This window comes from Notamacropus eugenii, chromosome 5 (assembly GCF_028372415.1).
Source record: "Notamacropus eugenii isolate mMacEug1 chromosome 5, mMacEug1.pri_v2, whole genome shotgun sequence".
NCBI classification, from domain to species: domain Eukaryota; kingdom Metazoa; phylum Chordata; class Mammalia; order Diprotodontia; family Macropodidae; genus Notamacropus; species Notamacropus eugenii.
In genome coordinates this window covers 333,234,144-333,249,923 of record NC_092876.1, presented here as the reverse complement: position 1 = coordinate 333,249,923, position 15,780 = coordinate 333,234,144, and the positions used below count along the sequence as shown (strand labels likewise).

Here is a 15,780-nt window from a genome sequence, read left to right as displayed (position 1 = left end):
CTGTTTTTTCCCCCACTTAAGATAATGCATTACCCCCAGGAATATAAGAAAAGGGAAAAATACTATGTTGATCTCTATTATATTATAAAAAGAGCAACTTTCACAGCTTGGGTTTACGTTATTTAAATTCATTGTTGCAGATCCATTCATTCACTTGTTCTTTTACTCATTCATTCAGCAGATGGGATAGGATGTCTCATCCTCTTCATAGGAGTCTCTTTCCCTCATTCTGTTCTAAAAATATGTACAATAATTAATCCATTTATCAATAAACATGTATCCAATCCTGTGCTATCTACTAGGGTAGGAATGAAATAAAGTATACAACGAGGTCCCTGCCCTCAAGGTATTTACAATCTATATGTGGACATAAGAACTATGAAACATAAAAAGATAACAGTTAATAAGATAACATATCAAAAGTGATAAATGATATGGGTAGTAGGTTCTTTAGGAATTGTGAAAAAGGATCAGTCACCTTGGAGAGGGGTGACATAAGCCTTGAAGGATGGGTAGTCTTCTGATAGATGGAAAGGAAGGATGATTGCTTATATTCCAGGAAGAGAAACAACATTCACTCGCTCTCTCATTCCTTCATTCAAGAAACATTCAAGAAACAGAGTACTGTGTTGGGCACTAAGAAAAAAAAACAACCCACAATTGAGATAAGACACAGTCCCTCCTATCATAGAGTATAAACTATAGTCTAGGGAGAAGAGAGCAACTAAGTAGTACAATGGATAAAGCACGAGGCTTGGAATCAGGAACATCTGAATTTAAATCTAGTCTTGGATACTTACTGGCTGCGTAACCCTGGGCAAGTCACTTAACCCTTAATTGCCTCAGTTTCTCACCTGTAAAATGGGGGCACACTGGGGAAGGAAATGACAAACCATTCCAGTATCTTTGCCAAGAAAACTTTATGGACATAGAGTCATGTAGAGTCTAATACGACTCGATAATTAAAGCATGTAACAAGTATTTTAAAGTGTTATAAAACTGTAGGGGCTGAAGTGGGGAAAATCAGTACCAACTGGAGAATCAAAAAAAGTTTCTTGGAGAAGGTAGCTTTTTGTTTGTTTCCTGAGACAGTGGGGTTAAGTGACTTGCCCAGGATCACACAGCCAGTAAGAAGCCAGATTTAAACTTAAAGATGATTCTTTCTGATTCCAAGTCCAATACTCTATCTACTGTGCCACCAAGCTCCCCCTACCACTATACTACACTGCCTCTTAAGTTTGTTGAGTTGGAGGTGGTGATGGGGCATGCAAGTAGAAACATCCAGTAAGCATCTAAGAATATGGTAGTTAACAAAATACAGGTGATAACTACCCAAATCTTTTCCTACTTCAGTTTCTTAATGTAGTTCACAGTGGCATAGCAGAAAATTCTTGAAATACAGGATTATGGTAGTAGCTTGAAGTTCCTGAGAATTGGGAGGATTACGTAGTAGGCAAAAAAGAATCATCAAAAGAGGCAAGCAAAATCTCTAGGGGAAAAAAATTCTGTGAAAGGTGGACAAAGAAAGTAGAGTAGGCAAACATGGTACATTTCTTTTCTCATTTAGCAGAAAACTGTGTGTCTGCCTTATCAAAAAACAAATAAGTCAATGAATGAAGAGGACCTAGAAAATGTTTTTCTCTCTGTCTGTATGTTATTCTTCTGGTTATGATGAGAAGGGGACATTAAAAATATTTGTGGTTCGATGTCTTATTTCTGTCCAAAATGAAAGATGACTGTAAGGAGTAGGGTTTATTTATCTGGCTTTCACTGTGATGGGTAACTAATTTATACCAAATGTCAATACATTCAAAAGGTGCCAATCCAGAAAAAAAATGGGACACCCGATGGTTGATCCATGCGACCAGCTGCCACTCAGTAATATAAGACCCATAGACCTGGCCTTCTGCAGCCTCGAGCCCTGGGGAGATGCTTGTCCTATACACAAAATTCTCTACACCTGTTTCAAAAGTGAGAAATTCATGTGGGAAAATGGAATCTCCAACTTCTCTCTCTCTCTCTCTCTCTCTCTCTCTCTCTCTCTCTCTCTCTCTCTCTCTCTCTATTTCTCTGTGTGTGTGTGTGTTTTACTTATAAATCTATTAGCATTTCCCTTTGCTAACTCTACTTATATCATCTCCTTGTACCTCCTCTTGTGCCTTTAGAACAAAACTGCTGGAGATCTCTTGTTGCCTCTCACTGCTATAGGCCCAGTGCCTTCTTTCTCATTACCCCCCTTACTTTCTCATTGTCCATATGTGTGAGAAAGTATCCTGCTTCCCATCTATAACCTTTTTCTCTCCCTCTTCCTTTCTCCCCTCTTTCTTTGTAAAGTGTTTAGCACAGTGCCTGACACATGGTAGGAGCCTAATAAATGTTTGTTTCCTTCCCCTTTCCTTTCCCCTTCCACTTCCCCTTCCCCTTCCCATCTCTCTCCTCTCTCTCTCTTCTCCTCTTTGTCTCTCCTCTCTTCTCCTTTCTCTCTCTTTTTCTCTCTCTGTCTCTCTCCTCTTTGTCTCTCCTCTTCCCTCCCCTCCCCTCCCTTCCCCTCCCCTCCTTTCCCCTCCTCTCCTCACCTCTCCCCCTCCCTTCCCCTTCTCTCCTGTCCTCTGCTCTCCTTTCTCTCTCTCCCTCTCTCTCTGTCTCTCTCTGTCTCTCTCATCTCCGTTTCTTCTTTCTCTTCTCCTGCTTTTCTCTACCCTACCCCACTCCTTCTCTTTTTCTATTCTCTCTCCATTTTGGCTCTGTAGAAAGCCATTCAGATAATCTTCCAAAATCCCATCTCTACTGGGAAGCCTTCCCAGACTATGCAGGTCATCTGAGGACATTTCATTGTTGTTATGCAGCCATCCCTTCTCCTATCGTTCAAAGCAAATCTACAAATGAATATATATGTACATATGTATGCACATGTGATGCACATATGTGCATGTGCATATAGGTACTTAATGTATTTAAAGAGCATAAGAGGAATATGGGAAAAGAAAACAGTAGCAATACACAAGAAAAATTTTTTAAAAATCATCCAAATGTGTTAAAAAACAAACTATTAGACTCAAAGCTTTGTGTTCACATTGGGTACGCTCATGTTTTCCAATTGTTTGTCTTTGGTCCCTTCACTCAACCCTTCCTGCCACTCCCTGAGGGGGATAGGTCATTGATGGCCTTCCCTCCCCTTCCCCCACTCAGGCCTTACAGAGCTCTTTATTTGGTCTCTCTCTAATGTGTTTGTCGTGTCTGTAACACCCCTCCTAGCCTATATGACCCTAAGGGTGAGTACAATTGAAAAGTATCCATAGCCACTAAAGCATGATGGAACTGAATATGAGAAGAGGAAGGGAGAAAAGGGATTTTGTTTGAAGAGGCCATTATCTACCCTACCAAGCCAACTAGGCAGGCTGTGATATCTAGGCAGTTTATACCTGATAGAGAAATAGATGCTTCTCTCTCCCCTTGCCCCAAATATACACATATACTTGCTCTGTGTAAAAGGGGTAGAGATTCAGTTGCAAGAGAGACAGAGAGAGAGACAGAGGCAGAGAGAGGAGAGAGACAGAGAGAGAGAGAGAGAGAGAGAGACAAAAGAGAGACAGTGAGAGAGAGAGACAGAAACAGAGACAGAGAGACAGAGAGAGGATAATAATGTGTTTATGCCTATGCCTTGTGCCCTATTAGATGGTAAACTCCATGAAGATAAAGGTAGTGCCATTCCTAAATTTTGTCTCCCCCAGTGTCCAACACTGAAAAAATAGGTGCTCAATCAATGTTTTTTAAATTGAATTCTTATCTTTCCAGTCTGAGGGATCCCAAATTGTTGCTTTAACATACATTAAGTATTCCTTAATCTTAGCACCTCTCCCCCAAATCACCTTCATCACCATACTACCTCTTACACACTGATACAAATACCCCTTCCTATGACTGTAAGAATAACATAAAAGAAAGCTAAGACCATTGTTAATGCATTCTCATGTCTCTTTGGCATTTTACTGTAGCTGCCTCTGTGGGCTGATTCTCCCAAATCCCACTGACTAATAGGTTATGTTTTACAGGGAGCAATATCTACTGCTCCCCTCAGGGTTCTAAAAGTAACCTTGAGGGGTTGGGGTTTCTATTATCATTTCTCACAGGCCCCCATCCATTGTGTTCCTCAATAGTGATCAACTAGTTGACATCAATTACATTTTACAAAGGGCTATATTTACTGGGAAGGTATAGCAAGAATAGTAGTTAGCAATATAAATCTCCCCTTCCCCACTACCCCCAAACAGGGACACATTTTCTCCTTGTACAGAGTGATTCAAAGTCACTGGTGAGACTGGGCTCCACCTCTTAAAGTGCAAAGGTAGTGAAGCACAAATGTGGCACTTCCAATTGTTAGGAAGTCTTTTTCCTTAACTTGATCCTAATTGTACCTTTCTAAAACCAAACCCCTCATTTCATTGAGCCTCCAAAAGGTTATGAGTTATGTAATTTTCTTGTCAATAGTTACATAATTGGTAAGCAGCAGAACTGGGATTGGAACCCATATCCCTTTGATTTCAAGTCCAGTATATGTTGCACTTAAAGCCATGAAGGTGACTCAAACAGATGCTGTGGAGAGCTTAGAGCTAGGTCTGACATCAAGGTCATCGACTACATCTTGGGCCATCGTCAGTCATCTTGACTTTCATCTTGCTACTAGACTTCAATGATGCAGGAAGAGAAAGTGAGGCTGATGACTGTGCAGCTCTACATCGCTTAAATCCAATTCACGCATGAGTCAAGACATCATCAAGGATGTCATTGGTCCTCCTCAAAAGCAAAGGACAAAACAACAAAAACAACGAATATGTTTATCCCCATTTTAAATATGGAAAAAGTAATTTCCTCATCCTAAGATCACAGGGCCAATAACTGACAGAGTAACTCTCATGGTTTCCGGACCAGGTTCCTTAAGCTGAGAGAAGGCCAGATGCTATAGTGAATGGCATCCTGAATCTAGAATTGGGGGACCTGGCTTTAAAGTCTAGCCTGGACACTTACTAGTTGAGTAATCCTGGGCAGATCACTTAACCTCTCTCAACTTTGTTTTCCTTATCTGTAAAATGGAAAGGGTTGGATTTGCTGAGTCCTAAGGTCTATTCCAACTTGAAATCTATAGTCCTGTTAATTTTTTCTTGTTCAGTTGCTTCAGTTGTGGCTGACTTTTTGTGAGTCCATTTGGGGTTTCCTTGGCAAAGATACCGGAGTGGTTTGCATTTCCTTCAGCTCATTTTATAGATGAGGAAATGAGGGTAACAGGGTTCATTGAATTGCCTAGAGTCATAAAGATATTAAGTATCTGAAGATGGATTTGAACTTGTCTTCCTGACTCCAGGACTGGTGATTCGATCCACTGTGCCACCTAGCTGTCCCAATTTACATGGATGTCAGGTTGTGGGGTTTTTGTATTTTTGGTGGCACCAGGTCTATTTCTCCTACTGAAAAATTCCTTTTTCCTTTGATCCTGCTACTGTGCCCAAATTCCTTAATTTTCATCTTTTTTTTTCTATTAGGCACTACAGGTTTCTATTAGAATGAAAATGTTTCAGTGAGGACTAACTGATCAGGACATTATCATCTATTAACAACAAAGATCAAACTAGTTTATCAAATTAGACAGGTAGGTACCTAGCAGGATTCTGAGGGAAGAGAGCACAAGAAAAGTGAATTTTGTCAGGAGAGAAAGATCAGAAAAGGTCTTGAGCCAGGGGGAATTACTGAGGAGGAGAGGTCCTACAACACCATTAGAATTGGAGTCTTATTAAATAGCCAGTTTGAAGGTTCTGGGTTCCTGGGGGAAGTGGAAGTCATAGATCACAGATTTACAGCTGAAAGACACCTTAGAGACTGCCTAGTCCTACTTCTTATTTTACAGATGAATGAAGTGAGGCCCACAAATTAACTGACTTGTTCAAGGTCAGAAAGGTAGTGAGTAGCAGAGATAAGATTTGAACTGAGGTCTGAATCCCAATCCAGTTGTGCCAGGTTGTTTAACCACAGTAGAAAAGTTTAGATAAACAGCCTGCTTCATTATTTTTTCCTATGATTGACCCCTTATCTAGGAGTAGAAGCAATACTGCTAATAATTGGCTTACTATGTACCACACACTGTGCCTTTGATCATAAGCTTGGAGGGTCCAGTGACCAGCCCACAAAAGAATACTTTTGTCAGATTCCACCATGTAGTGTTGCTTTTCAGCTGGCCCCATCTCTTAAAGGAGCCCCTTTCCTGCTTTGGTCCCAGTGATGCTATTTGACAGCCGAAGCAATCATACATATTTAATTGTGCTTCCATCATACCTTTCTGCCAGAACCCTCAATATGCTTTGTAAATGCAAATGAATGCTCTCTGCCCCTCTGGAGAGGCATAAACATCCTCAAATCATTTTTATTAAGCCCCCACAAAATCATAGTGCTGTACTTGGTGTCTCTACCAGAAAAGTACCTGCCCCTAACCATATGAAACATAGGATTCTCTGCTGAGGTTTTCTCATCGTCAGGGGGAAAAGATGGTAAAAAGGGAGGAGAAATAATGACAAGGGATCCAAGTCAGATTTAAGGGAAAGATTGCTGGTAAAAGAAGGCAATGTAAACCCTGGCATAGTTAACCAAGGGGAGCTATAGTCACTTTTTCAATGGGGACTTCTTTTTGGGTCAGATCCATGTTTATTGGTTTTGGTTGGGGATGATAGGATCATAACTTTAGACTTTGAAGGGACCTTAGAAGTCATTGACTTCAACTCCTTTATTTCACAGATGACCAGAGAGTCCATGTAAATTCCTTTTGTTTACATAGATCATAAGTAGGAATGCAAGAACAAAATGAGCATTTATTAAACTCCTACTATGTGCCACATAGTAGGTGCTTAATAGATATTTGTTGATTGATTGGTATCCAGGTTACCTCTCTCACAGATTTCATCACCATAGCTCCTCTCTCGGAATCACCTTCTTCCTAACCCCTTTGGAAGCTGAGCCAAGACTGTACTTCTCTTGGGGATAGGCCATTTCCTCTCCTGGAATCATTCCATTTTCTTCTTTGCTGTCATCACCCTCTCCCTCACCTATTTCTTTTAGCCAGTGAAAATATTTCTGGCTGTTGCTCTAGTAGAGGTTCTATATGATCTCTATGGCCTTATTTTAAAAATAAAAACAAACAGAAAAAAAACAAACCCCTGTTTTCCCCCAGGATTCCATTAGAATAACAATCATGGAATGGGGTAGGGGTATTACAGAGGGGAATAATGCTGTCAATGAAGTGACTTGGCTTTTCAGTCTGCTTCTACTTCGGTCTGGCTGTGTGACCTCATACAAATCACTTAGCCTCTCTGTGCTTAGGTTTTTTGTTCTGCTGAATATGAATACTCCCACCTGTTTCAGGTTCACCCAGTTGAGACAATTTTGTGATAATTACTGTGATGAATTTCCACTGGGTGGCATGATCTTCTTGTAAGAAGTTTATTATGTAAATGAAATTTGTCATTATCATCATTATTAGTGCTATGAAGTGGAGATGAGGGGGAAAGAAAGGGTATCCCTAGCTATATGCTTGGCTTCTGCAGCTGTCAGATGGGCTCAGAGTGGAAAATGAACTACAAAAGGAAGACTTTTTACTTTGCCCTTCTTATTTGACTCCAAATCCATTTATTCAACTAACATATTTATAAGTGGAAACTATTTTTTACATTGTGATTATTTGTGTTTTTGTTGCTGGATTATACATGTGAATAGGGACCATGTTTTATCTAAGCATGACACAATAAGTGATTGATGTATTGAATTAAATTGTTTGCTGAAACTCTGTGTGCTAGATATAAATTAGACATGGTGCCTGCCCTCATAAAACTTATAGTTCATACTAAAGGAATCATATCTTTCCTCCTCCATGACTACTGTTATAAGGAAACTCTTAGGACGCTAGGATTGGGGACAGAAGTTGGTGAGAGCGGAAGTTAAGCAGCCAAAGCATTCCTCTTCATCACTGCTATATATATAAAACATTTTTAGGTTTGCAATGCATTTTAGATTCATTATCTCACTTGATGGTCACAATTGCCCTGTTAAAAAATATTTTATTGATGCTTTTTGATCTTTAAAATTCTACTTTCCCAATTGGAATCCACTTAGCAGGCAAGGAAAAAAGTTAAGCAAAGATCCTGCCTGACAGTATATACACCATATTGTACCCATAGTTCATCATCACTTTCCTGAGGGGAAGGAAGTATTGTTCGTCATTAATTCTTTGGAATCGAGTGGTCATTGAGGTCAATACAAATTCTAGCATCTTTTAGTGCCATTATCATTTACATTATTGTCCTCATGGTGTGTATTGGTCTTCTGTCTTTGCTTTATTCCTTAGGTACCAGCTTGTGCAGATCTTTCTGTGTTTCTCTGAATTCCTTGTATAACATCACAGATATCAAAGTAAATTCAAACTGGAAATGGGCCCCTGAGGGTAGGAAACAATTATGTGGTAAGAGTTGTTAACTCATTTACTTTCCTGTTTTTATTCCCAGAAACCTTAATGGACACCCGGACAGCTACTGCTGAGTTGGGTTGGACTGCAAATCCTGCCTCAGGGGTAAGCGTTCTGGGGCCATGCCAGAATTACAGATGGCTGCCTTGTTCTCCTCCTCACAGTTGTCAAAGGGCATGATGCAGAACTTAGCAAAGAGCATAGGGTTTCCAGCACCAAAAATACAAGTGCACCCCACATAGACAGCATTGCCCATTAGGAGATAAGCTCCTTGAGGGTAGGAATTGTTTCATCCTCTGTATTGTATTCCCAGAACCTAGTACAATGCCATTATAGGTGCTTAGTAGGTACTTGTTGAATTATTAATTGCCCTAAATAGTGATGCTTCACAATAAAATAAAGTATTTATTATTACCAAAGTCCACAATCACATCATGAAGTCCCAGCTGTGTCAGCTGGACAATTGCCTGAAATACCAATTGGATAGTCTAGCTGGAAATAACTGACCCTTAACAAATTGTCTCAACTAATGTCATATTTTCTGTGGAACTAATGAACAGTTTGAGGGCAAATGCTTTTATCAATGTAAAAGGGAAGTGTCTACTGCATTTCAGGATGAGTAAAGTATAAAGTAGGCAATCAAAAAAAATAACTGGCCAATAACAGCTGTAAACATACAATGCTGCCAGTAATGGTTGCCATGTTTTACATTTCCCTAACACTTTCAGAAGGGGCAGCGAGGTGGTGCAATGGACAATGCACTTGGATAGGGCCTGGAGTCAGGAAGATCTGAATTCAAATCTGGCCTCAGACACTAGCTGTGTGACCCTGGGCATGTCACTTAACCCCTATTTGCCTCAGTTCCCGTTCTGTAAAATAGAGATATACTGGAAAAGGAAATGACAAACTACTCCAGTATCTTTGCTAAGAAGATCCCATTGCCAAAATCCATGAGGATTTTATAGAGTCAAGATGATTGAATAACAACAAACACTTTAAGGCTTTCATCCACTTTGGTCAGTCATTCCTCAGCATGATACCAAGGGACAGGTCACATGTTAATTAGACTCCACATCTCACCTCTGTGCTTTTGTAGAGAAGGTCCACAGTGTTAGGAAGATATTTCCCCTTCAACGATAGCTCTTAGAATCTGAAGCTGTCTTCAAGGCACTGTTCTAGTAGTGCCTTGCACAGAGAGGCTCTCTCATTCCTTTCCCAGTGGTTAGTACTCTCTCCCTCCTTGGCTTATTTCTAATTTGCTTTCTATACACTTTGATGCACTGAATTGCACATGAAATCAGTATTCTTCTAGTCAAAGGCAAACACTTTTTTAGATGGCAATGATGATGATGAATGATCTCCCTTTTGTTTCCGTATTCCCAGGACCTAGCATAGTGCCCTACACCTAATAAGGACTTAGTCATTATAGTTCCCACACAGAATTAATCAGTTCTTTATCCATGATGAAAGATATAACCAGAACATCAGTCTAGGACCTGAGCTTAGTCATATGAATCAGAAATGATAGTCAGTCATCCAACATGAACTAAGTTATAGTTCTGTGCAGAGCACTGAATTACCAAGCACTGAGGGTGGTTACAGAAGAAGAAGACATTTTCTCTTCCGAGAATTTGCCACCTAATGAAGAAAGTCATCATAAATGAACATAGATAGAAACACATGCAATAGAAACATAAATATATAAAGTGTCCCCAGGATGGATGCTTCATCCATCCTCATTTGGCTTTATCTATAGTCAATGAGGTTTACATTTATTTCCAAAGATGTGTTTCTCTCTATCGCTCATTGTATCATCCAATGGGACATTCAGGTTACCCAAGCTGTCATTTCCTGATATTCTCATCCCTGGAGATATCTCTCCTTGTATTTTCTACTTTTATAAATAAAAAAATAATTGCAGAACAAACCTAGGTGTGTTGATTATTCCATAGACTCCACTATACAAGTCCCTATAGGAACTGAACTTGTGATTTCCTTGGCATAGGAAACTCCCAGGTGAGGAAATTCCCATTATGATTGCAACTTACTCTCTACCTTCTCTCCAGATTACAGTGTTAGAGAGTTGTCCAGAGCACTGAAAAGGTGAGTGACTTGACCAGGGTCAAACAGCCAGCACATGTCAGAAGCAGGTCTTCTTGGTTTCCAGGCTAGTTCCCTAGTCATCATGCAATACTGCCTTTCCATGTAAGCACCAGACTTGTTTAAAATGTTTATGCTCTGAGAAATGGAGTAGAGAGGAAAGAGAAAACCTTTTTGGTTAGGATGCTGTATGTTCTTTAAATTTTGAGTGGACTCTCTTTGGAAATTCTTCCATGCTGACTAAAACTTCATACTAAAACACTGTGAATTATGATTTGTACTGTTTGATTTTAACCACAACGTACGTTAAAGATGATCTGGTCTAACATCCTTATTTTTACACAGGAAATAAATGAGATTCAAAGAGAAAAAAAATGACTTACCCAAGTTTGCACATTTAGAGCTGGGATTAGAATCCAGATCTCCTTACTCCCAATCCAGGGTGCTTTCTGCTACATTATGCTGCCTTCATAAGAATTTCCTATTGTTTTATTAACATAAAGATTGCTCCAGATTTCATAAGGAGACGCTCTTGAAATGTTGACATAATTTCTATTTAATTTTCTTTCTTGCTGCAAACATTTTTATGCGTAACAAATATGCTCATTAAACTCCCAAGTCATCTTGATTTTCATTTCCCTCTGATTATCCTTAAAGAGAGAAGGAAAAAAAAAAGTCCAAATTGGCCTGCTATACATCAAAGATGAAATTTTTCTCTTCTACTTCTAGCTCAAAAATCCACACAAAGCCAGTTTTGCACAGGTCTCTGTGACTCTCAGAAGAGTCACATGAGGTTTACATTTATTTCCAAAGATGTGTTTCTCTCTATCGCTCATTGTATCATCCAATGGGACATTCAGGTTACCCAAGCTGTCATTTCCTGATATTCTCATCCCTGGAGATATCTCTCCTTGTATTTTCTACTTTTATAAATAAAAAAAATAATTGCAGAAGTTGGGATCTGAGCTGAGGACCTCTTATCTTGTGTAATTATACCACTGTTTTCTGGGCATAGGCATCTCTTTTTGCCCACTCTTCCTTGGGAATCCTTAAGAATGTGATAGAAAATCATCTCAGAAGAGTCACAGAGAACTCTTTCTCCTTGTCTTAAAGAGCTGTTACACTTTATACCTGTCCTTTCACCACTGTTTATAGATCCAAACTACTTAGGAAAAGTAAGGACGCCCTTCATTTATCATTTCCTACACCCACCAATACCTGCACCATCAAGCCTGGATACAAATGGCCAAACCTTTTGTCAACCAACACCATGTATTAAAGCCCTTACTATGTGGAGCATTCTGTTCTAGGTACTTGGAGTAAATAGAAAAGGAATCATGAGATGTTATTCCTGGCCTCCAGGAGAAGTGAGAAGGCATCACCTCACTAAAGAGTCAGTGTAATCATCCTTAGGGCTGCTCTCTACTCTCTACCAGTTAGTACATCTGGTGCAGTCAGTGCAGCAGCAAGCAATTAAGCACTAACTATGTGTCAGAGTTGTTATAAGAACAATAAAAGATATGGCCTCTGACCTCAAGGAGTTTACATTTTAATAGAGGGAGACAATATGCAAACATACACACACACACACATATGAATGTATACATATGTGTGTGTGTATGTGAGTGTGTGTGTGTGGATGGAGTGGATGGAAGGTAATCTCAGAGAAGAAGAGACTGACAGCTGAGGGAGCTAGGCTAGACAGTGGCAGAAGTTGGGATCTGAGCTGAGGACCTCTTATCTTGTGTAATTATACCACTGTTTTCTGGGCATAGGCATCTCTTTTTGCCCACTCTTCCTTGGGAATCCTTAAGAATGTGATAGAAAATCATCTTTATGAATCAAGTCCTGTCTGGATTCAAACTTCCATGTTTACATGAAACTGTTATCTCATTGAAATGAATATCACTTCCAACAATGCAGACCATAGAGGCAAGCTAGGTGGTGCCGTAGATAGAGCAACAACCCTGAAGTCAGAAAGATCCAAGTTCAAATTCCACCTCAGACAATCAGCAACTAGGCACCCTGGGTAAGTCACTTAGCCCTGATTGCCTCAAGGGAAAAAAATAAAAACCAAAGGTCAATCCCTTGCTGTCCCCTTCCAAAAACAAAAAACTCCCAAACAATGCGGACTATAATATGCCTCTTGTTCCTGCCTTCCTACCAGTCCTTCACGAGGGTCCTGACAAGTGTTGGGGGGGCAGGGTTCTCTCTAGTCCTTAGGTAGATACCAGTGTAGTATGTGGTCAGTCCATTAGTCATTCCTCAGTGTTCTAACATGATTGGCCTGCTTTTTTTTTCTTAACCAAGCTAAGGATCAGAGCTGGACTGAACCTTAGAGGTCATACAGTTGAACCCTCTCATTTCACAGAGAAATTAAATGACTTTTCTAAGGTTACACAAAAAGTAATTGGCAAAGGTAAGATTTGAATGTTGTATTCTTGGACTCTAGAACCATTGTTCTTTCTACCACCCTATGCTGTCTCTTATCTCTGATGACAAGGCAAACCATGGATGTCAAATGCCATATTTTTAAAAGTTAATTTCAGATCACATTTTGATTCAGAGAAATCTTGCTTAGTCATTGACCTCTAATTTCCCACCATTGCCTCTAAAAAGAGAGAGGCCTATATCAGTATCCAATCTTTTACATTTGGGTTCTCATTCTTATAGAATCATAGAACTTTGATTTGGAAATGACCTTAGAGATAATTATTTTGCTGGACCCACCTGGCTTCTTAACTGGTACTATGTAGATGGGCTAATTAGAATCTTCTGGGTTTTGTTAGTCATTTCCAAAACAGGTATTAGCAATAGCTATACCTTTCATTGGTTCCATTTGGGAAAGCAAAGCATCGCTACCACTATTATTATTATAATTCATCATCTGGCATACAGCATTTGGACATTTTCCAACAACTATGTGGATGAATTATATATTTAAATTATTGCATATATTTTCTGTTATGATTTTTCTCAAGGATTGCACGGCTCTCCCCCTCATTTTATTTGAGGTAGGAGAGAGGGATAGAGATGGTAGGACATATTCACTATTGTTATTATTTTCAACAGTTATATAATTTTATTATTTTTCAATAATAATGCAAATGGATGAAGGAGTAATGATTGAACCATGGTCACTAAGTGACAATGTATGCCTGGCCAACGATGTAACATAATCATTTGTATCAATTCATAAATATGAACTATCTGTTGGGAAAGTGATACTGACCGAACAGTTTCTAGTGAAGCAAAATGAAAATTGTGGCTGTGAAAGTAGGCCACTTAACCTCCCTAGGCCCCAATTTTGTCATCTGTAAATGGAGGGATTTGAACTAGATGACCTCAAGAGGTCTTCCCGCTCCAAAATGTTATGATACTACTAGTCATCTCAGGATTCTTCTTCTCATCCCTCATCTCAGCCCACCCTCTTTTGCACATATGATTGTCCCTTCTATTGTCCCTAGAATTGCCTCTTTCTGCATCTCCTTTAACTGAAATCCTTCCTTTGCTTGAAAATGTCACTTCCATTCTACCTCTCCCATAAAGCTTAACTAGCTCCCCTCTGCCTTCCTGGCCCCAACAAGGGTTCCTTCCTTCATTTTCTCTTTCCTCTGTTTGACCTTTCATTTTAGCTTATATCACTGCTATTTGTGTGTATGTTGTACTCACTACCTGGATTATAAACTCCCTGAATATGAGGACTGTGCTGTTTTTCTTCATTGTGTTCTTAAAACCCAGCACAGTGCTTTAACAGTTTATAGTGAATAAATATTGAATGAATGAATTGAATTGAATTGTATGGATGATAATGTTTGTATTAAAGCCCATGGTCAAAAATTGGCCCAATTCGAGATCAATCCGTAAAGGAAAGAATATAAAGTTAAAGGACCTGGGTTCTAATCTCACTTCTATCTGTGTGATTTTGATCAAGCCCCTTCATCTCTATGGGTCTCAGTTTCCCCATTTTGAAAATGAAGGGATTTGTTTGAAAGACTTACAGGCCTTAAATAATGCATGACCAACAACAACTCAAGTAAGCTAATGATATATGTTATCCTGCCTCCCCCCACAGAAGTGATGGAGCCCAGGTGCAGATGGAGACCTATATTTGTGGGCATTGATGCTAACTGGATTTGTTTTGCTTAATTACTATGATTTTTATATGTTTCACATTCTTTTATATAGTTTATATTATTTTTCCCAATAATTGTGTTTCTTTTTTCTTTTTATTTGGGTTGGGAGAGAAGAGAGCTAGCAATAGTTTTGACAAAAAGATTTAAAATGCACAAAAGGGAAGGAAGTTCAGAGGGAAACACAGAGAAGCAGGACAGCTTTGAAAGTAATGTGATGAATTTACTCTATACTTTGGGGAAAAATTTTATTTAAGAGATTCATGGTTTCACATATAATCTTTTTCTGTTCTACTTTGTGTATGTGAAGGTTTTCTCTCTTTTTTGTTGTTATTTTTAAAATGATAACTTTTTAAAATGAGTACTTTGGATTAGTTAGCCTCTAAGGTCCTTTCCAGCTCTAAGTATATATTTCTATTATTTCCTGCTCCACCCTTTCCTTGAAAATTATGTCTCTGAAGTTTTTTTTTGTTTTTTGTTTTTTTAGTATTCAGAATCTGTAGACCTCATTAGTCAACTAGTATGTGTCATTTAGAATTGTTGTTCATTTCTTCAACCTGTCTCCCACTAGATTTTAAGCCATTCTCCTCCCACACCCCTAGGACAGGGACTGTATCTTATACCTCTTTGTTTCTCCAGTGTCTGGCAAGGTATCCAATACATGATAGTGTCTTAACAAATATACTCATACAAATTCCTGCCATCTTGGCTCTGCCTCACTCCTAAATATGTTTTCCTTGTAATGTGTTCATATTTTCTGAGTGCATACAAAGAAGGCAATGGCAGTAGGTGACCTAGAGCAAGGCTCCTTAAACTTTTTCCACTCATGACCTCTTTTTGGTTTCAGCAGCTCCCCTTGGCATTTCATGGCCTGAAGGCATGCACAGTGCAAGGTGCACACATTGTGTTCAGAACCAAGGCTGCAGTGAAGTTGCATGATGAAACACAGGCAAATACTGCCAGAAACACCTCAGATTCATTATCCATTTGATTTTTAACTAATTTTTAGTCATTGCACATTCAGAAACCTTTTACTGTTGCCAAACT

The 15,780-nt window shown here is 39.2% G+C and overlaps 1 protein-coding gene across 5 annotated transcripts in view; it reads left to right on the top strand.

The window, feature by feature from the left end:
• EPHB1 (EPH receptor B1) overlaps positions 1–15,780 on the top strand; it is a 700,554-nt gene that overhangs the window by 225,649 nt on the left and 459,125 nt on the right. For all 5 annotated transcript variants that reach the window (XM_072613592.1, XM_072613594.1, XM_072613596.1 and 2 more), the window contains exon 2: positions 8,541–8,605. In XM_072613592.1, the coding sequence (XP_072469693.1) occupies positions 8,541–8,605 (65 nt within the window). The remainder of the gene's footprint in view (positions 1–8,540; positions 8,606–15,780) is intronic.